Source organism: Ambystoma mexicanum, chromosome 9, assembly GCF_040938575.1.
Source record: "Ambystoma mexicanum isolate Mex_15411 chromosome 9, UKY_AmexF1_1, whole genome shotgun sequence".
Taxonomy (NCBI): Eukaryota; Metazoa; Chordata; class Amphibia; order Caudata; family Ambystomatidae; genus Ambystoma; species Ambystoma mexicanum.
The window spans coordinates 200,403,815-200,424,432 of record NC_090931.1 but is presented as its reverse complement, the minus strand read 5'-3'; the positions used below and the strand labels follow the sequence as shown (position 1 = coordinate 200,424,432).

At 50.2% G+C, this 20,618-nt stretch overlaps 1 protein-coding gene across 1 annotated transcript; it reads left to right on the top strand.

Annotated features, from left to right (window-relative positions):
• The first annotated feature begins 1,464 nt into the window (after nt 1-1,464).
• Nucleotides 1,465-20,020, top strand: APOC3 (apolipoprotein C3). Its single transcript, XM_069617311.1, has 4 exons — nt 1,465-1,546; nt 5,400-5,481; nt 15,524-15,659; nt 19,681-20,020. The coding sequence occupies exons 2-4, from the start codon at nt 5,424-5,426 to the stop codon at nt 19,772-19,774; spliced, it is 288 nt and encodes a 95-aa protein (XP_069473412.1). The 5' UTR covers nt 1,465-1,546; nt 5,400-5,423; the 3' UTR covers nt 19,775-20,020.
• Nucleotides 20,021-20,618: the final 598 nt, after the last annotated feature.

Sequence of the window (20,618 nt, the reverse complement as noted above, 5' to 3'; positions counted from 1 at the left end):
TGCAGGAAACTCAGCCTTAGGACGCATTGTCATTCACAGAGCTCTGCCCGACACTCCTGATCCTGCAGGGAGCTCATCCACAGACCCCTTTTTATCCAGGCAGTTCAGCCCCAGCACCCGTTATCCTGCTTGGAGCTCAGTCCCAACGCTCCTGATCCTGAAGGGAGCCCAGCCCCAGCACCCTTGTCCTGCAGGGAGCCCAGCCCCAGCACTCCTGATCCTACAGGGAGCTCAGCCCCAGGACGCCTTGTGATGTAGGTAACTCAGCCTCTGGACGCCTTATCATTCTGGGGGCTCAACCTCAGCTCTCCTGACCTTGCAATGATTTCAGCACTCCTGATCCTGCAGGGAGCCCAGCCCCAGCAGTCCTGATCCTGCAGGGAGTTCATCCTCAGGACCCCTTACTATTCAGGGAGATCAGTCCCAGCACCCTTGATCCTGAAAGGAGCTCAGCCTCAGGACAACATGTACTGCAGGGAACTCAGCCCCTGGACGCCTAATCATTCAGGGGGCTCAGCCCCAACTATACGGGCCTTGCAAGGATTTTAGCACTCCAGATCCTGCAAGGAGCTCAGCCCCAACACTCCAGATCCTGCAGGGAGTCCAGCCCCAGCACACCTGATCCTACAGGGAGCTCATCCTAAGGACCCCTTACTATTCAGGGAGCTCAGTCCCAGCACCCTTGATCCTGCAGGGAACTCAGCCTTAGGACGCATTATCATTCAGGGAGCTCAGCCCCAACACTCCTGAACCTGCAGGGAGCCCAGCACCAGCACTCCTGATCCTGCAGGGAGCTCATACACATGACCCCTTATTAATCAGGGAGCTCAGCCCCAGCACCCTTGATCCTGCAGGGAGCTCATCCACATGACCCCTTATTATTCTGCGAGCGTAGCCCCAGCACCCTTGATCCTGCAGGGAGCCCAGCCCCAGCACTCCTAATCGTGCAGGGAGCTCATCCACAGGACCGCTTGGGAGTTCAGCCCCAGCACCCTTGATCCTGCAGGGAACTCGGCTTCGGGACGCCTTATGCTTCAGGGCACTCGGCCCCAGATCTCCTGATCTTGCAAGGATCTCAGCACTCCAGTTCCTGCAAGGATCCCAGTCCCATCACCAGTGATTTTGCATGGAGCTGAGTCCCAGCACTTTACCCCATACACACATTCCCAACCCTGTGCACACTAATGCAAGACGATCCGATTTGTTTGGTGTAACGTTTCCTGGATGGCAGCTTAACACTGAGCGCCCCTGCTATAGGGCGCTATATCGCCCAGCCCCGCTGACCCCCATATGATCAATACCTCCCTCTGCAGCTCAGTCCCCCCTCCTCCCCGCACCCTGACACCCAGCTGTGTGGCCACATCGGACCCTTCCGGGTGAGCAGAAGAGTCAGCAAATCGCGAGTCATAAAGAGGCTCCGGCCCCGGCCTCGGGGAGACCTTTGGCCAGACAACCCGGCTCCGCTGAGAGTATAAAACGGCCCTCTCTGGGATCCAGCTCAGCCCAGGATCACACCGCTCCGACAGGGTGCGCTCAGGACTACCAGGTACGCGGCCGGGATCCATAGCGCTTCTAACCCTCCTTCTGGGCGCAAATTCGGGATTCCAACTATGAGACTGCACCAGAGGTGTATATGTACCTCCTCCATGGTGCCCGCCCGTATTATATCGGAGGCTATTCATACGTGACCCCACTGTGTCCCTGTCATTTAGAATGCTATGCATATGTGCCCTTTCTGGGGTAGTTAGGCATATGTTCTCTCACCCCGCCCTGCTTATTTAGGAGGCTGTGTTTGTGTGAACGTATTCTCCGCAGTTCATCGTTCCCGTATGGCGCCCCTCTTATTAAGGAGGATGTGTTTGTGTGCCCCATGTGGTGCCCCTAGTTATCAAGGAGGGCAGGGGATGTATACATGTGCCCTTGCTGTGTCCCTGTCATTAGGGAGGCTGGGTTTGTTAGCCCTTGCTATGCCCTTATCATGAAGTTGTGAGATGTGTATGTGTGCCCTTACTCTGCCACTGTTATTAACAAGTCTACCTAAATGCACCCTTATTCTGCCCCTGTTATTAAGGCGGCTGTGTTTGAGGGCCCTCGTTGTGCACTGTTTATTAAGAGGGTATGCATATCTGCTCTTAGTGTGCACATGTTATTAAGGGGACTGTGTGAGTCCCTTTATTACCCCCTTGATATTACAGGGGCTATGTAAATGCACCTTCAGTGTACCCTTGTTATTAAAGAGGTTATACATCTGAGTGAGCCCTCACGCTACCCCTGTTCTTAAGGAGGCTGTGTTTGTGTGCACCAACAGTCCCCTTGTTTTTAATGAGGGTATGCATATGTGCACTTACTTGTCTCCTGTTATTATGGACTCTGTATGCGTGTGAACCCTTATTGTGCCCTTAGATACTGTGCCCCTGCTGTTATGCACAATATATGTTTGTGTCCCCTTACTGTGCCCTTAGTTACTGTGCTCCTGTTATTATGCACTATGTATGTTTGTTTCTCATTAGTGTGCTCTTAGTTACTGTGCCCCTGTTATAATGGACTCTGTATGTGTGTGGGCACCTTATTGTGACCTTACTGCGCCTCTGTTATCATGGATTATGTATGTGTGTGACCCCTTATTGTGCCCTTAGTTACTGTGCTCCTGTTATTATGCACTATGTATGTTTGTGTCGCATTAGTGTGCTCTTAGTTACTGTGCCCCTGTTATAATGGACTCTGTATGTGTGTGGGCACCTTATTGAGACCTTACTGCGCCTCTTGTTATCATGGATTATGTATGTGTGTGACCCCTTATTGTGCCCTTAGTTACTGTGCCCCTGTTATAATGGACTCTGTATGTGTGTGGGCACCTTATTGAGACCTTACTGCGCCTCTTGTTATCATGGATTATGTATGTGTGTGACCCCTTATTGTGCCCTTAGTTACTGTGCTCCTGTTATTATGGACTCTGTATGAGTGTGGTTCTTTATTGTGCCCTTGGTGACTGTGCCCCCGTAATTATGGACTCTGTATGTGTGTGGCCCCTTATTGTGCCCTTAGTTACTGTGCTCCTGTTATTATGGACTCTGTGTGGGTATGCCCCTTTATTGAGCCCTTAGTTAATGTGCCCCTGTTATTATGGACTCTGTATGTGTGTGTGACCCCTTATTGTGCCCTTAGTTACTATGCCCCTGTTATTATGCACTCTGTATGTGTGTGGCTCCTTATTGTGCGCTTAGTTACAGTGCCCCTCTCATTATGGACTCTCTATGTGTCTGAACCCTCATTGTGCCCTTAGTTACTGTGCCCGTTATTATGGACTCTATATGTGTGTGGTCCTTTATTCTGCCCTTAGTTACTGTGCCCGTTATTATGGACTCTGTATGTGTGTGGTCCCTTATTGTGCCCTTAGTTACTGTGCCCCTGTTATTATGGACTCTGTATGTGTGTGACCCCTTATTGTGCCCTTAGTTACCGTACCCCTGTTATTATGGACTCTGTATGTGTGTGGCCCCTTATTGTTCCCTTAGTTACTGTGCCCATTATTATGGACTCTGTATGTGTGTGACCCCTTATTGTGCCCTTCGTTAGTGTGCTCGTTATTCGGTATTATGGACTCTGTATGTGTGTGAGCCCTTATTGTGCCCTTAGTTACCGTGCCCCTGTTATTATGGACTCTGTATGTGTGTGACCCCTTATTGTGCCCTTAGTTACCGTGCCCCTGTTATTATGGACTCTGTATGTGTGTGACCCCTTATTGTTCCCTTAGTTACTGTGCCCATTATTATGGACTCTGTGTGTGTGTGACCCCTTATTGTGCCCTTCGTTAGTGTGCTCGTTATTCGTTATTATGGACTCTGTATGTGTGTGACCCCTTATTGTGCCCTTAGTTACCGTGCCCCTGTTATTATGGACTCTGTATGTGTGTGACCCCTTATTGTTCCCTTAGTTACTGTGCCCATTATTATGGACTCTGTGTGTGTGTGACCCCTTATTGTGCCCTTCGTTAGTGTGCTCGTTATTCGTTATTATGGACTCTGTATGTGTGTGAGCCCTTATTGTGCCCTTAGTTACCGTGCTCCTGTTTTTATGCACTCTGTATGTGTGTGACCCCTTATTATGCCCTTAGTTACCCTGCCCCTGTTATTATGGACTCTGTATGTGTGTGACCCCTTATTATGCCCTTAGTTATCCTGCCCCTGTTATTATGGACTCTGTATGTGTGTGACCCCTTATTATGCCCTTAGTTACCCTGCTCCTGTTATTATGCACTCTGTATGTGTGTGACCCCTTATTATGCCCTTAGTTACCCTGCTCCTGTTATTATGGACTCTGTATGTGTGTGACCCCTTATTATGCGCTTAGTTACTGTGCTCCTGTTATTATGGACTCTGTATGTGTGTGACCCCTTATTGTGCGCTTAGTTACTGTGCCCATTATTATGGACTCTGTATGTGTGTGAGCCCTTATTGTGCCCTTCGTTAGTGTGCTCGTTATTCGTTATTATGGACTCTGTATGTGTGTGAGCCCTTATTGTTCCCTTAGTTACTGTGCCCCTGTTATTATGGACTCTGTGTGTGTGTGACCCCTTATTATGCCCTTAGTTACTGTGCCCCTGTTATTATGGACTCTGCATGTGTGTGACCCCTTATTATGCCCTTAGTTATCCTGCCCCTGTTATTATGGACTCTGTATGTGTGTGACCCCTTATTATGCCCTTAGTTATCCTGCCCCTGTTATTATGGACTCTGTATGTGTGTGACCCCTTATTATGCCCTTAGTTACCCTGCTCCTGTTATTATGCACTCTGTATGTGTGTGACCCCTTATTATGCCCTTAGTTATCCTGCCCCTGTTATTAAGTTAGCTCTGCATATGCACAGTCCAATGATGGTCCGAGCGATGGCATAAAATGAGATTTCAAAGTCGGGGCCCAGGCCAAAGCTCTCAAGTTAGATTCAAAGTCAGTGTCCTGAAAAAACCCCAAACTGACCCTTGCACTCAGAATGCCTAATGCGGGCCCTCCTCTGGGCTTTAAACTGTGGGCATGCAGGGAGATGCTGACTGGGCGTGGCGACCTTTGATATTGTTATCATTATATTTGCACTGACAGTCTGCACATTCTTAAAAAAAATACAAACCACAGCACTGCTTCTATGACACCATTTTGTAAAAGGGCTCTGACTTGTACAGTTGAAGCATTGGTGGCTTGGCCAATACCTTGTTCAATATGAATAAGTTCCAGGGCGTAGCACCCAGTGGCCAAAGGCCCGTAGAATGACGGTGAAGCGCTATATGAAAACACATGATCCTTGCTGTCATTTGTTGCTACTGTCCCCGCTTTGAGGTTCCTGCAGTTAGGGAAGAGCACGGAGAACCCTGTTAACGCCCACCCCTTTTATCTGTTTGTCCTAGGACAAGCCACACAAGAGTTCCACCATGAGAGGCCTGATCTTCACGACTGCGGCGCTCGCCCTCTTCTTGGCCGTCTTTGCAGGTGAGTGCTGACTTGGTTCCAATGTCCAGACACGTGCGCAGGTGTCTGCACCACGAGGCGTGCGCAGGTGTCCTTAAGAGGCAGCGAGCAGGCGCGTGCTCTATGACACCCAAGCAAGTGTGTTCACCAGTAGACATGGGTTGTTTACATAGCCGGGCCATCCCCCCATTGGCCGCGCCCCCCACCCACCCCCCACCTATTGTGGCCATAGTATGTCATAATTAAATCACGCAATAACCACAAATTTGTAAAGTATTTGGAAAACAAGGTCACAGTTTTATTTTGGAGCAACATAAAAATGGGACGGTCCCAGCCACATACTAAAGAATGGCATGCATAGGGTAACCCTTGTCATTCCCTGTCTAACAGAGGCATAAGCAGACATACACTTCTGGATGCACTGCCAGTCAGTAAACATTTCCAGGACCACTAACTAACTTCCAGCAGATCTCCAATCCTCGCTATTTTTGACTACCTCCTTCACCCAACTCCAATAGTTGCCCTACTCAGAACAACAAGCCCACTACATCTAACATACTTACTACTCCATCCCCCCAAGCCACAGAGGTCTCCAAGACCCCAACTATCGTTGGAGCACTCTTGAACGTGAGATCGCTTGTCGCCCATGCCCTAGACATTGCCGACCTAATATCAGAAGGCAACCTTGACTTTCTCGCTATTACAGAGACGTGGCTACACAATGCAGCAGGACCCTCGCTCATGCTAGCCATCCCGGATGGCTACACGATAATCAGAAATGACCGAAAAGGTGCAAGAGGCGGCGGCATCGCCATAATCTCCAAAATAAGCTTCTCACTCAGACTAGTACCCACCCAATCTATCCAATCCTGTGAGACTTTATCTGCTAAACTCCAGATAAATAATAATCAAACTCTCACCATCCACCTCTTATACAGACCACCAGGCCCCCTAGGCACCTTTGACGAGGATCTCCACAACCTTCTCACTAATAACCTCAAACCGTGCTTGCAAATAATCCTCCTTGGGGACATTAACTTAGGTTTCCATGACACCACGGATACTAATGCTACATTGGTAGGTAACCCTATTCACGCACTAGGCCTATCTCAAAGAGTTGACAAGCCTACGCACCTGAAAGGAAGAACGCTAGATTGGATAGCCGACTGCAACTGCTCAGCCACTATCCTACCCATAAGATCCCTACCTTGGACAGACCATTCTCTAGTGTCCTTTAACCTAGCCACGTCCAGACCTAACCCCACAGTCCTTCCAATAGCACCGCCTTGCTTAACCAGAAATAAAAAATGTATTACGGTAGAGAAAGTGATCCCAGCTATACTACCGACCCTCAATGCATTACCAGCTAATCTAAGCCCCAGCACCCTAGTACAAGAATTCAATCATATCATGCTCGTCACCCTAGATAAACTGGCACCTCTCAAACTCAGATCAAGCAAACCAAAAGCCCACCTAAACAAATGGTTTACTCCACAATTAAGAGACTTGCGCATCCTGAAAAGAAAAAGTAAAACCACCTGGAGGCTCTGCCCTTCAGTCGACAATAAAGGCAAACTAACCTCTCTCTCCTCACTTTACAAAAAAGAAGTTTGCCAGGCAAAATGTAATTCATATGATGACCACATAGCCAACTCTAATTCCAGCATGAAAGAGCTCTTTTCTATTCTAAAGGAACTTGAGTCTCCGATCGCCACACCGGACATCTGTACCATGGACAAACCTTGGTGCACAGACATCCAGCAAGCCCTAACAAATAAAATTATTACTCTCCAAAATAAAATCCAGCAAAAAAAATAAGTACTTAAAATTCAGGATTTGCCTAAAATGCCCAACACCAATAATCTTTCGGCGCACAGTGATTCCTTCCACTTCTCTAAATTGACCACCTTGGAAGTAGAAAAATTATCCTGTCGCTTAAACCATCTAACTGTAAAGGCGACCTCTGCCCAGCACAGTTAATAAAAGACGCTGCCAGAGAATTATCGCCATTTATTACCGAATTGATTAACGCCTCCTTTGCCTCAGCCATCATCCCGGCTAACCTTAAACAATCCTGGGTACTCCCCCTACTTAAAAAGCAGACATTAGACCCTCTCATCCCTACTAATTACCGCCCCATTACTACGGTACCGTTTCTTCTCAAGATTCTGGACAAAGCCGCCTATAACCAAATTCAAAAGCATCTAGAACTACACAACCTCCTAGGAGAGAGACATTCGGGCTTCTGTCCCTTACATCGGACTGAAACTGCCCTTATTGACTTAAAATCCCAAATTGACGAGCTACGAGACAAAGGGAGAACAGTACTTCTGCTACTCCTTGACCTCTCTGCTGCCTTTGATTTGGTGGATCATAAAGCCCTCTGCAGTCACTTGGATTCCGCTGCCCATTTCTCTGCGGAAGCCATCAGATGGATTGAGTCATTTCTGAGTGAAAGAACGATGAGAGTCTTCTCCTCCTCGGCAGCGGCAGATCCCACTCCTATCTCATGCGGCGTCCCCCAGGGCTCCTACGTCTCCCCAACTCTTTATAACATCTTCACCAAGCCCTTGTTTGATGATCTGGACCATCTCGGTAGCACCTACACTAATTATGCAGATGATACACAGATCCTCCTCCCACTTTCTGGGGATCATGCGAAAGACACGGAATCGGTGAACAAGGTATATCTTATCATCCAGGCCTGGATGGCCACTCATGGCCTCTGTCTGAACGATGATAAGACAGAGTTGATTATCTTGGGCACTCAAACCAACATCAAAAAACTAGGTCAGGAATTCTCCTCATGTAACATAGATGGGAATATCATCCAAATATCCAAGGACCTAAAAACCCTGGGATTCTATCTTGATTCCACCCTATCTTTTGACAAACAGCTAAAATCCCTTGCCTCCTCCACGGCTTACACGTGTAAATTGATAAGAGCCGGTAAACCTTTCCTCTCTAATAAGAGCTGCTTAATCTTGGCTAGAGCCTTAATACTCTCTAGGATTGACTACTGCAACGCTCTTTACTCCGGAGCAAATAAAACCATAACGCAAAGAATACAAATATTACAAAGTAATGCCCTGAGAGCAGCACTAGGCATAAACAAAAGATCCCACATCTCTGCCGCCAGACGCCATCACAACTGGCTGACCACTGAAAACAAAATAACACTTAAGATGTTATCCCTGACCCATAAAGCCCTTAATAACTCCGCCCCTAAATACCTGATTGACAAATTCCATAGGAGAACATCCTTCAGACCGACTAGAGCTGTCAATTCCAATTGCCTGACAATACCGAACTTTAGACTTAAGACGATCGGAGGTAATAGCTTTCAGGTAAAGGCTGCAAAGACCTGGAACTCACTACCACAAGACTTGAGAGTGGACCTATCCTACCCTCGCTTTAGAAAAAATATCATCCAATTCCTCATTTCTACTGACCTCAGCTGATCTTGCATGACCTATGTCACCCTCAACCTTGTCTGCCCGCATTTGAACCTTGTATATTTGTAATTATCTGTGTCCTATGTATGTTTTGTAATTATCTGTGTCCCATGACCCCACGGTTTTTCTACTGTACATTCTGCCAGGATGTAACCTGTAACTGGATTGACCTTCGCAAATTTGTATATTCTGTAATCACTGTATTTTATATTGTATGCTATGCTTTGATGTAACCTGCAACCCTTGCATTTTCTTGCCATTGCGCCCTGCTACCCCTGGGTCTGGCGCACACAAAAAGTGAATAAACAAATAAACAAACAAACAAACACTGACAAGAGGTGCTGTAGCCTGAGTGCCCTGGAGGGGAGCCAGTGCGCATCGTTTGGATTTGGCACGAGCCCGGCCATTCCTGAACTGCTCACAGCCGAAGCGCAGTGTCAAAAAACCCTCACTGGCTAGGACCGCGCGACACTCCGCATGCGACAGAAAATGATAATTAGAAACATACCACAACACAATGCAATAACATGAGCCAATGTCTCCATTATTAACACTGTCAAAACCGCACTCCTATTGGTGATGCGAACGCCGCACCAAAACTGAACTACCTCCTAATCTAGATCGCATCATTGTACCTTGCCAATGACTTCTTTTTACCTTCTCAATTAACACTATGCTCCTAACCTAGGGTGAGGGTGGGGATCAGAAGGCGGGTGGGGGGGCGGCTGCTGAAAAAGAGGCTGACCCACAGCAGCACCCGCCTGAAAATCATCCCCCAAGTTCCTCCCATCGGAAGTCAAGCCTTGGCGGATGACTCTCCCGCCTCACAGGGGAGGAAGAGTAGAGGTTGACCACCCCCAGAAGAGGCAGCCAGAGGGGAGCCCGCTGTGTAGGCTGTTACTCAAGTGCCCCCTGCGGGGGCTGGTCAGCCTCTCAACGGGTAGGGGCAAGTGTGTTCGCCAGTACTTGCACACAAGTTTATTCACCAGTTGAAATGTGCAGGTTATAGCACCAGGAGACATGGCCAGAGATGCACTAGTGAGGTGGTCAGGCATGTACACCAGGAGACATGGCCAGAGATGCACTAGTGAGGTGGTCAGGCATGTACACCAGGAGACATGGCCAGAGATGCACTAGTGAGGTTGTCAGGCGTGTGCACCAGGAGACATGGGCAGATGTGCACTAGTGAGGTGGTCAGGCGTGTACACCTGGAGACATGGGCAGATGTGCACTAGTGAGGTGGTCAGGCGTCTGCACCAGGATACATGGGCAGAGATGCACTAGTGAGGTGGTCACGTGTGTGCACCAGGAGATGCGGGAAAGTGTGTGCATTAGTAGACAGAAGCTGTATACACAAAGGGTGGTAAACATGTGTGCAAACCAGAAATCATGGACGGGTGTGCACAGTAGACAACACCAGGAAACATGGGAAGATGTACACTAGTGAGGTGGTCAGGCGTGTACACCTGGAGACATGGGCAGATGTGCACTAGTGAGGTGGTCAGGCATGTACACCTGGAGACATGGGCAGATGTGCACTAGTGAGGTGGTCAGGCGTGTACACCTGGAGACATGGGCAGATGTGCACTAGTGAGGTGGTCAGGCGTCTGCACCAGGATACATGGACAGAGATGCACTAGTGAGGTGGTCAGGCGTCTGTACCAGGATACATGGGCAGAGATGCACTAGTGAGGTGGTCAGGCCTGTACACCAGGAGACATGGGCAGATGTGCACTAGTGAGGTGGTCAGGCGTGTACACCTGGAGACGTGGGCAGATGTGCACTAGTGAGGTGGTCAGGCATGTACACCTGGAGACATGGGCAGATGTGCACTAGTGAGGTGGTCAGGCGTCTGCACCAGGATACATGGACAGAGATGCACTAGTGAGGTGGTCAGGCGTCTGTACCAGGATACATGGGCAGAGATGCACTAGTGAGGTGGTCAGGCCTGTACACCAGGAGACATGGGCAGATTTGAACTAGTGAGGTGGTCAGGCGTCTGTACATGGATACATGGACAGAGATGCACTAGTGAGGTGGTCTTGTGTGTGCACCAGGAGATGTGGGCAAGTGTGTGCATTAGTAGACAGTAGCTGTATACACAAAGGGTGGGAAACTTGTGTACAACAGAAAACATGGACGGGTGTGCGCAGTAGACAGCACCAGGAGACATGGACAGATGTGCACTAGTGAGGTGGTCAGGCGTGTACACCAGGAGACATGGGCAGATGTGCACTAGTGAGGTGGTCAGGCGTCTGCACCAGGATACATGGACAGAGATGCACTAGTTAGGTGGTCAGGCGTGTACACCAGGAGACATGGACAGAGATGCACTAGTGAGGTGGTCTCGTGTGTGCACCAGTAGATGCGGGCAAGTGTGTCCATTAGTAGACAGGTGCTGTATACGCAAAGGGTGGGAAACGTGTGCACACCAGAAAACATGGACGGGTGTGCGCAGTAGAAAGTACCAGGAGACATGGACAGATGTGCACTAGTGAGGTGGTCAGGCGTGTACACCTGGAGACATGGGATGATGTGCACTACTGAGGTGGTCAGGCGTCTGCACCAGGATACATGGACAGAAATGCACTAGTGAGGTAGTCACGTGTGTGCACCATGAGATGCGGGCAAGTGTGTGCATTAGTAGACAGGAGATGTTTACAAAAAGGGTGAGAAACACGCGTGCAAACCAGAAAACATGGGCGGGTGTGTTCAGCAGTACTTGTACAGGTGAATTCACCAGTAGATGTGCGCAGGAGACATGGACAGATGTGCATTAGTGAGGTGGTCAGGTGTGTACACCAGGAGACATGGACAGATGTGCACTAGTGAGGTGGTCAGGTGTGTACACCAGGAGACATGGACAGATGTGCACTAGTGAGGTGTTAAGGTGTGTACATCAGGAGACATGGGCAGATGTGCACTAGTGAGGTGGTCAGGTGTATACACCAGGAGACATGGGCAGATGTGCACTAGTGAGGTGGTCAGGTGTGTACACCAGGAGACATGGACAGATGTGCACTAGTGAGGTGTTCAGGTGTATACATCAGGAGACATGGGCAGATGTGCACTAGTGAGGTGGTCAGGTGTATACACCAGGAGACATGGGCAGATGTGTACTAGTGAGGTGGTCAGGCACGTACACCAGGAGACATGGGCAGATGTGCACTGCTGAGGTGGTCAGGCGTCTGCACCAGGAGACATGGGCAGATGTGCACTAGTGAGGTGGTCAGGCGTCTACACCAGGAGACATGGGCAGTTGCACACAACGGGTGGTAGTCAAGTGTGCACACTAGGAGACCTGAACTGGTATATCCACCAGTAGATGTGTTCAGTTGTTAGCACCAGGGGAGCGAGACAGGTGCACCAGTGGATGTGGTCAGGTGTCTGCAGCAGGAGAGCTAGGCAGGTGCACCAGTGGATGTGGTCCGGTGTCTGCAGCAGGAGAGCGAGGCAGGTGCACCAGTGGATGTGGTCCGGTGTCTGCAGCAGGAGAGCTAGGCAGCTGCACCAGTGGGTGTGGTCAGGTGTCTGCAGCAGGGGAGCTAGGCAGGTGCACCAGTGGATGTGGTCAGGTGTCTACAGCAGGGGAGCTAGGCAGGTGCACCAGTGGATGTGGTCAGGTGTCTACAGCAGGAGAGCTAGGCAGTGTGGTCAGGTGTCTACAGCTCGAGAGATAGGCAGTGTGGTCAGGTGTCTACAGCAGGAGAGCTAGGCAGGTGCAACAGTGGATGTGGTCAGGTGTCTGCAGCAGGAGAGCTAGGCAGGTGCACCAGTGGATGTGGTCCGGTGTCTGCAGCAGGAGAGTGAAGCAGGTGCACCAGTGGATGTGGTCCGGTGTCTGCAGCAGGAGAGCTAGGCAGCTGCACCAGTGGGTGTGGTCAGGTGTATGCAGCAGGAGAGCTAGGCAGGTGCACCAGTGGATGTGGTCCGGTGTCTGCAGCAGGAGAGCGAGGCAGGTGCACCAGTGGATGTGGTCCGGTGTCTGCAGCAGGAGAGCTAGGCAGCTGCACCAGTGGGTGTGGTCAGGTGTCTGCAGCAGGGGAGCTAGGCAGGTGCACCAGTGGATGTGGTCAGGTGTCTACAGCAGGGGAGCTAGGCAGGTGCACCAGTGGATGTGGTCAGGTGTCTACAGCAGGAGAGCTAGGCAGTGTGGTCAGGTGTCTACAGCTCGAGAGCTAGGCAGTGTGGTCAGGTGTCTACAGCAGGAGAGCTAGGCAGGTGCAACAGTGGATGTGGTCAGGTGTCTGCAGCAGGAGAGCTAGGCAGGTGCACCAGTGGATGTGGTCCGGTGTCTGCAGCAGGAGAGTGAAGCAGGTGCACCAGTGGATGTGGTCCGGTGTCTGCAGCAGGAGAGCTAGGCAGCTGCACCAGTGGGTGTGGTCAGGTGTATGCAGCAGGAGAGCTAGGCAGGTGCACCAGTGGATGTGGTCCGGTGTCTGCAGCAGGAGAGCGAGGCAGGTGCACCAGTGGATGTGGTCCGGTGTCTGCAGCAGGAGAGCGAGGCAGGTGCACCAGTGGATGTGGTCCGGTGTCTGCAGCAGGAGAGCTAGGCAGCTGCACCAGTGGGTGTGGTCAGGTGTCTGCAGCAGGGGAGCTAGGCAGGTGCACCAGTGGATGTGGTCAGGTGTCTACAGCAGGGGAGCTAGGCAGGTGCACCAGTGGATGTGGTCAGGTGTCTACAGCAGGAGAGCTAGGCAGTGTGGTCAGGTGTCTACAGCTCGAGAGATAGGCAGTGTGGTCAGGTGTCTACAGCAGGAGAGCTAGGCAGGTGCAACAGTGGATGTGGTCAGGTGTCTGCAGCAGGAGAGCTAGGCAGGTGCACCAGTGGATGTGGTCCGGTGTCTGCAGCAGGAGAGTGAAGCAGGTGCACCAGTGGATGTGGTCCGGTGTCTGCAGCAGGAGAGCTAGGCAGCTGCACCAGTGGGTGTGGTCAGGTGTATGCAGCAGGAGAGCTAGGCAGGTGCACCAGTGGATGTGGTCCGGTGTCTGCAGCAGGAGAGCGAGGCAGGTGCACCAGTGGATGTGGTCCGGTGTCTGCAGCAGGAGAGCTAGGCAGCTGCACCAGTGGGTGTGGTCAGGTGTCTGCAGCAGGGGAGCTAGGCAGGTGCACCAGTGGATGTGGTCAGGTGTCTACAGCAGGGGAGCTAGGCAGGTGCACCAGTGGATGTGGTCAGGTGTCTACAGCAGGAGAGCTAGGCAGTGTGGTCAGGTGTCTACAGCTCGAGAGCTAGGCAGTGTGGTCAGGTGTCTACAGCAGGAGAGCTAGGCAGGTGCAACAGTGGATGTGGTCAGGTGTCTGCAGCAGGAGAGCTAGGCAGGTGCACCAGTGGATGTGGTCCGGTGTCTGCAGCAGGAGAGTGAAGCAGGTGCACCAGTGGATGTGGTCCGGTGTCTGCAGCAGGAGAGCTAGGCAGCTGCACCAGTGGGTGTGGTCAGGTGTATGCAGCAGGGGAGCTAGGCAGGTGCACCAGTGGATGTGGTCAGGTGTCTACAGCAGGGGAGCTAGGCAGGTGCACCAGTGGATGTAGTCAGGTGTCTACAGCAGGAGAGCTAGGCAGTGTGGTCAGGTGTCTACAGCAGGAGAGCTAGGCAGTGTGGTCAGGTGACTACAGCAGGAGAGCTAGGCAGTGTGGTCAGGTGACTACAGCAGGAGAGCTAGGCAGGTGCAACAGTGGATGTGGAGAGCCTCTGGAATGGTCAGCAGTGCTGGGCATTTTAGTGTAACACGCGTGCAAGCTCTGCGGATTATCGCGATAGACAGCATTTGCTACGTCCCCGTCGTCTGCATATGGAAGGACGCTACTTGGTTACAGGTTTGTACAGGCCAGACTTTGCACCGCCACACGCGTGCAGTGCAGGTTCACTCGCCTTCCTGTGCCCCCAATAGCACCTATCCTCTGCTCCATTATGATCTATCGAGTGTAACAATGTGTAGAGAAGCAATGGTGCATACGTTAGAAACATCATACATTGTGGTTAAATGACCAGTGTGAAGAGGACAGGCCTGTCTCCTGGTACACTCACCAACAGGCTACATTTGAGGTGCACTAACAGAGCTGAGCCAGCGTAAGTCCCAGTACTGGAATTTTAAAACGTGTGAAGTTTAGGACCAGAGTGCATTTGTAGACAGGTGCACGGGCCTAAATGCTAAATACATCAAGAACTGGAGCTGCAGGTCAGGACTTAGGCGCATTGACAGCTGCGCATGGGTTCCCGGACTGGCCTTGGGTAAGGAGTCCAGATTCTGGCTAGGGTGCATTCGCAGAGATGTGTGAGCTTAAATAATACATTAACAGGCGCAGGTGGGTGCTGCAGGTCTGGATTGAGGTGCATTGGCAGAGCGGTGTGTTGGCCCCACTACTAAATGAGCAGGTATGCTGCGGGGGATACTTCCGGTCACATGCACAGCACCAGAAAAGCACGGGGGGCTGCAATTCAGAGTGGAGGTGCAGTGCGCCAAAGGTGGGAAGTGGTATTCATGGAGCCCCGGCTAACTCACGTGCATTCAATGGCAGCCGAGAGTCTCGCGTGGCGGGGGAAGGGCAGGGGTCCGCCTGTAGCCGTGTGCCTCAACTCACGCAGTCTCGCCTCTGTTTTCATTGTAGAGCTCAGCTCAGCTGAGGAGGAGTCCTACTTTAAGAAGACCTTAGACACGCTGCAGGGGGTGTCCGCCGACATTTACAACAAGGCCTCGGAGACCATCACACAAGTCCAGGACTCTGCAGTGGGGCAACACGCCAAGTAAGTACCCTACACACGCTTCCTGCGTGAACACCGCAGAGGCTGTCTGAGCACCCTTCCATGTCACTGATCCAGCCCACGCCTTTTCTTTTACAAATCACTGGTGCCAGCTGCTTACATTCTACTTATTCAGTGGAATTGAACCAGAACTACAAGTCCCAGAATGCCTTTTTTTCTTTTAAGGAAGTCCTAGAACTGGAAAAGCAGTGTCCCAGTGGCATTGGGGCCAACCTACTCAGAGGCCAACAAGGCATTGCGGGAAATTAGTAATGACCAGACACGTTATTTCTTCTCAGAAGCTGGTAGGCAGAGGCGTTGACAGGGTAGGTACTGAGCGGGCAAGGCCCACCCAAAATCTGTAAATGCCCACTCACTGCGGTGGGATCAACTACATTCATTTCAGGCCCCATTAGCCTACGCCTCTGCTGGTAGGATGGGGTAGCACGGTCAGTCGCGCATCAGGTGGTATCCAACAAGCATCACCTCTACCCTTACCCGTTTCTATGCAGGGGCCTGCCTGCCGCCCCCTCTCTCCCCCCCAACCCAACCCACTAACTACCTTAAACCTGTACATTGTTCCACTCGGTCCTCTTTGTATTTTCTGCCCCTGCTTGAAAGGGTCACATGGCTGAACTCCCCACTCCCCCAGTGCTCCCAGATCAAGGCCACAGCCCCCCATTCATGCACTTGCTAATGCCATGTGCCTGGTTTATAGTTCTCTGCATGGTATGAGATGCAATGTAATAGACGCTCCTATAGAAAGGCCCCTGCAGGGGTCCCCAAAAGTCCCAAGGGGCTGGGAACCGGTAGATTTCATCCACAAAGGGATCTGAGAATAATTGCCCAAAAAGAGGTCTTGAAAGATATATATTACAGCGTCGGCAATAGAAATGCTCAGGCCCTCACAGGAAAAGCCATTTTCCAGATGCCTTTAAGTAACTTTGGCGCTATTCAACAAGTGTACACAAATCCTTCAAAAATATGCACAAGGATATGCATCTTTTTGGAACATTTCAGAAAGTTGCATACGGGTGGGGCGCAGCATGGAGGTTGGGGTGAACGTGGGAACTTCGCTGAAAATTGCTGAGGGATTCCATAGCTTAAAAGGGGTGCTTTTTAAATCGCACATCTATCTGCATTGTGTTTTTTTCCAGGAGCGTCTCTGGCCTGCAAAGATTTCACCATTTTAAACTATTATAAACTCTGCCCTTACCCTTCCTTCCCTATATAAATCTATCACATGCATGTAAACATCCTCCCGCTTTACCCTCTCCGTGCCTCTGCTGCCCTTTCCTATTCTCTCGCAGACCATGGTCTGTATGCCCCTGGGGAGGGCACAATGCACCAACCCCCGACAAGCCTCGGCATTGGGAGCCCTCTATGGTATTGTAGTCGTCATTTATATAGCGCCTTTTCCCATTTGTAAGGCCTCAATACGCTTTGTGGTAGAAACGCCCTTGGGGACTAAATCCAGGTATGGGAAAAGTTCTAGGAGGAGATTTAAGATGCGTGTGTGAATTTGGCCGAAATTAGGATTTAGGAGGGCCGGCTAGGCTCCTGTAAGCAGCCCAAGAGGTCAGGTACGTGGGCAGGTGCTGCGGCTGGTCATGACAGAGCACCAGTGCTGGAGACTTGATGTGTACCCAGCTAGACCGAATTTGTAGTAGGTTGTCGCTGTATTCCAATGGCAGAGGTGTTGAGGCATGTCTGGGATTTCAGTGCAAAAGTTATGTGGCCAGCTAGAGCGATTTTGTCATAGCCGTAGCTGCAATCGAGAGTGCGCGGATGGAAAACCGTGCCTGCAGCAGGTGTCCACAGAGGTGGTGCGTTTATACATACCTTAAATTCGGAAGGAGTTTATCTTCAATGTCGCTGCGTCAGTGGTGACAGGTGCAGTATTAAAAAAAATACTCTTACCATCATAGATTTCAAACACACAGTTTTTGATCAACTGATACACAATCCAAACATTTGGGAAATTAGTTTAGCAGTATTAATGAAAAGGAGTTTTAAAACTAGCAGTGAAATATGCAGGATTTTGCTGTGTTTGCTAGACAACTGCATTTTCAGTTCAGGGGCCGTTTTCACATTTCAGCCGCGTCTAAGGGGGGCTGTTCTGGAAATTTCCTGGAGGGAAACAACCCGCAGAGGCTGGGTGGATCACAGGTTTGTTTCATAGATGTTTATAACTCTCTTTTTGGGGTGTGCACATTAAAGCAGCATATGTTGAATTTGAACAAAAAGAAAGATAAAAAAAAGCGTATGTGGACCTTGTGTTTAGTCACCACACGACAAGAGGTGAGGTACCCTCCTTCTCACACAATCAGCATTGCTTGCGTACAAGAGGTCAGGGTACCATCCTTCTCACACAATCAGCATTGCTTGCGTACAAGAGGTCAGGTACCATCCTTCTCACACAATCAGCATTGCTTGCGTACAAGAGGTCAGGTACCACCCTTCTCACACAATCAGCATTGCTTGTGTACAAGAGGTCAGGTACCACCCTTCTCACACAATCAGCATTGCTTGCGTACAAGAGGTCAGGTACCATCCTTCTCACACAATCAGCAAACAAGAGGTCAGGTACCATCCTTCTCACACAATCAGCATTGCTTGCGTACAAGAGGTCAGGTACCATCCTTCTCACACAATCAGCATTGCTTGCGTACATTTATTTGGACTGAACTGTGGGCTACTGAGTGTTAAAAATAAAAGCCCAGTATCAGAACTATGCAGTCCATGCAGTGCCCTGCGTTACCCAATGGCATTGCAATATTGTGAAGTTGTAATTGTAGCAGAATTTGAGGGATAGTAATCTACAGAAGCCCGTCCTAATGTACCCCACCCTCTCCACCCAAATAGCCGAAGAAACATAAGCCCTCCAGTGCCATCAAAGCGCTTTATTGGAAGGCTTCATTTTTTATCTACATTTTCTGACATTTCTTATCTTTCTTACTTCAAAAACACGGCAAAGTGCTTGTGTATTTACCAAGTGGCCTATTGCACAGACACTCCCAAGGGGACCACAGGCGCTAAAAGGGAGTTATTAGTCATTGTGCAAAATTGCAACAAACTTGAAATGCCTTTGCAAATCAGACCATGATTATCCTGGAGGGCGTCTCGTAGTTACAAGTCCATACCATTCTCTACTAAGTCCATTAAGACCACAAAGAACATTCTACTTAATGAATGGAATCATGGGTGGGCTGGGAACCAAAAGTGGCCCTGGACATGTTTTTCAACGTGACCCCATATTACACTGTGTGAGTGAAGGTAGCCAGCGAGCCCAACCCCTAGAATATTTGGATAAATGGGCCAATAGCGGGGGGCAGCTTTTGGTGCCAGTGGGGCGGCTAATAGGGAGCCAGCGGGAGCCTGGTGGGCGCACTATGAGCCAAGGGGAAGACAAGGGGGGCGGCCACCCCTCGAAGCCACCCCCTGGCTCTACCACTGAAATGGGCACAAAAAGTGTATTTCAATCACACTGTCCACATGTAGAAATTACAAAGTAGTTGAACATAATAACACAAACTGGTATAAAAATGTGTTAAGAGTGAGGAAAAACATACAAGAAGCTTTATAGCAAATTATTTTCTTCAAAGGGATGTGGAGGATGGGGAGCTGGGGGAAGGAAGGGGGGCTGATTGGGAGCGAGAGAGAGTGTAAAAGGGGCAGAAAACTAGAGTACCCACAGTAAAGAGGTGCTTAGGGGACAGGCCCACCGGGAAATCTCAAGAGTTCCCTATACGCCAGTCCACCTCTGCCGAAGTTTCATAACCCACGCTTATCCGGCGCAACAGCGATTCATCAGGTAACCAGCCACTATAGACTCTGTCAATCCTGAAAGAACCCGGAAGTAGACAGTGAGGTCAGAATCAGCAGGACACTGCACTGTCAGTTTCTTTCTCATAGTGGGCCGGAAGAGAAGCCATGTTTGAATGTTATAGGAGTGGCATAACGACACATAGCTCTGAAGGGGAGCGCAGCCACAAACTAAAGGTTCTTCTTTTCTGTCCTGCAGGAGCTGGATTGAAACAGGAACTGGCTTCGTCCGGAACGTCTACGATACCATTGCCGACAAAGCCCAAGAAAAATGGGAGGCCTTTACTGCATAACTGCCAGCTGATTTGCTCCCACGCTGATCTACCCTCCACCCGCCTCTGTTAAGTGATGCGCGTGCTGTTCACGAGGACCCGCGCAGCACCCCCACGCACCACACCACGCAGATGGACAGCCGTCAACGCAACACAATTTTATTATTCTCCACTATGAAGACTGCACATACTTTTGCAATTGCCCAATTAACCAGTCAATTTCCCATGAAACCTGCAATTCTCGTAAAATAAACGTGTTTTTATGAATTTGTGTACATTTATTCCAAATAAAAATATATGAAATGGTTTGCATTACAATACATTCTGCAGGGCGCAGCAAATAGAATCAGCGTTGGTGCCCCTTTAAAGTGAGGGCAAAGATCACTAGTAGTGAATACAGAGCAGGAAGGGCACCCCTCTCCCTGGCCTCCCAACCGCTACCAGCATTCTACCAAGGGCATTTGCCAACTGGTCTCATATCATGAGGGGCACTTTCTTTGAGCCAGTCCTGCCTTTTTATCTAACTGCGCGTTGCTTGCTGGGATTTATAGGTCCATATTTCAATTAAAAAAAAAGCACAACCAAGATTCCAAAGATGCAAAGTGTGGTTAGCTAAAAAGCCCTGGAAGTATATGTATGAGCACATGGCCTGTCTGAAACACCAAACATTGTTATGTTAATGCACTTTCACTCTGCTCTCTAGCAGCCTGGGCTACGCCACCACTGGGAGCCGCACGCTAAGCTCCACCGGTGTTCACCTTGCTAGCCAAGCGCTACAGGCTGCGCGCAACTCTACGCGTCCACGGATATTCTGGCCTGTACCCCCCATATGCTAGTCCCCTATTGGGCAGGCTCTCTTTCAAAG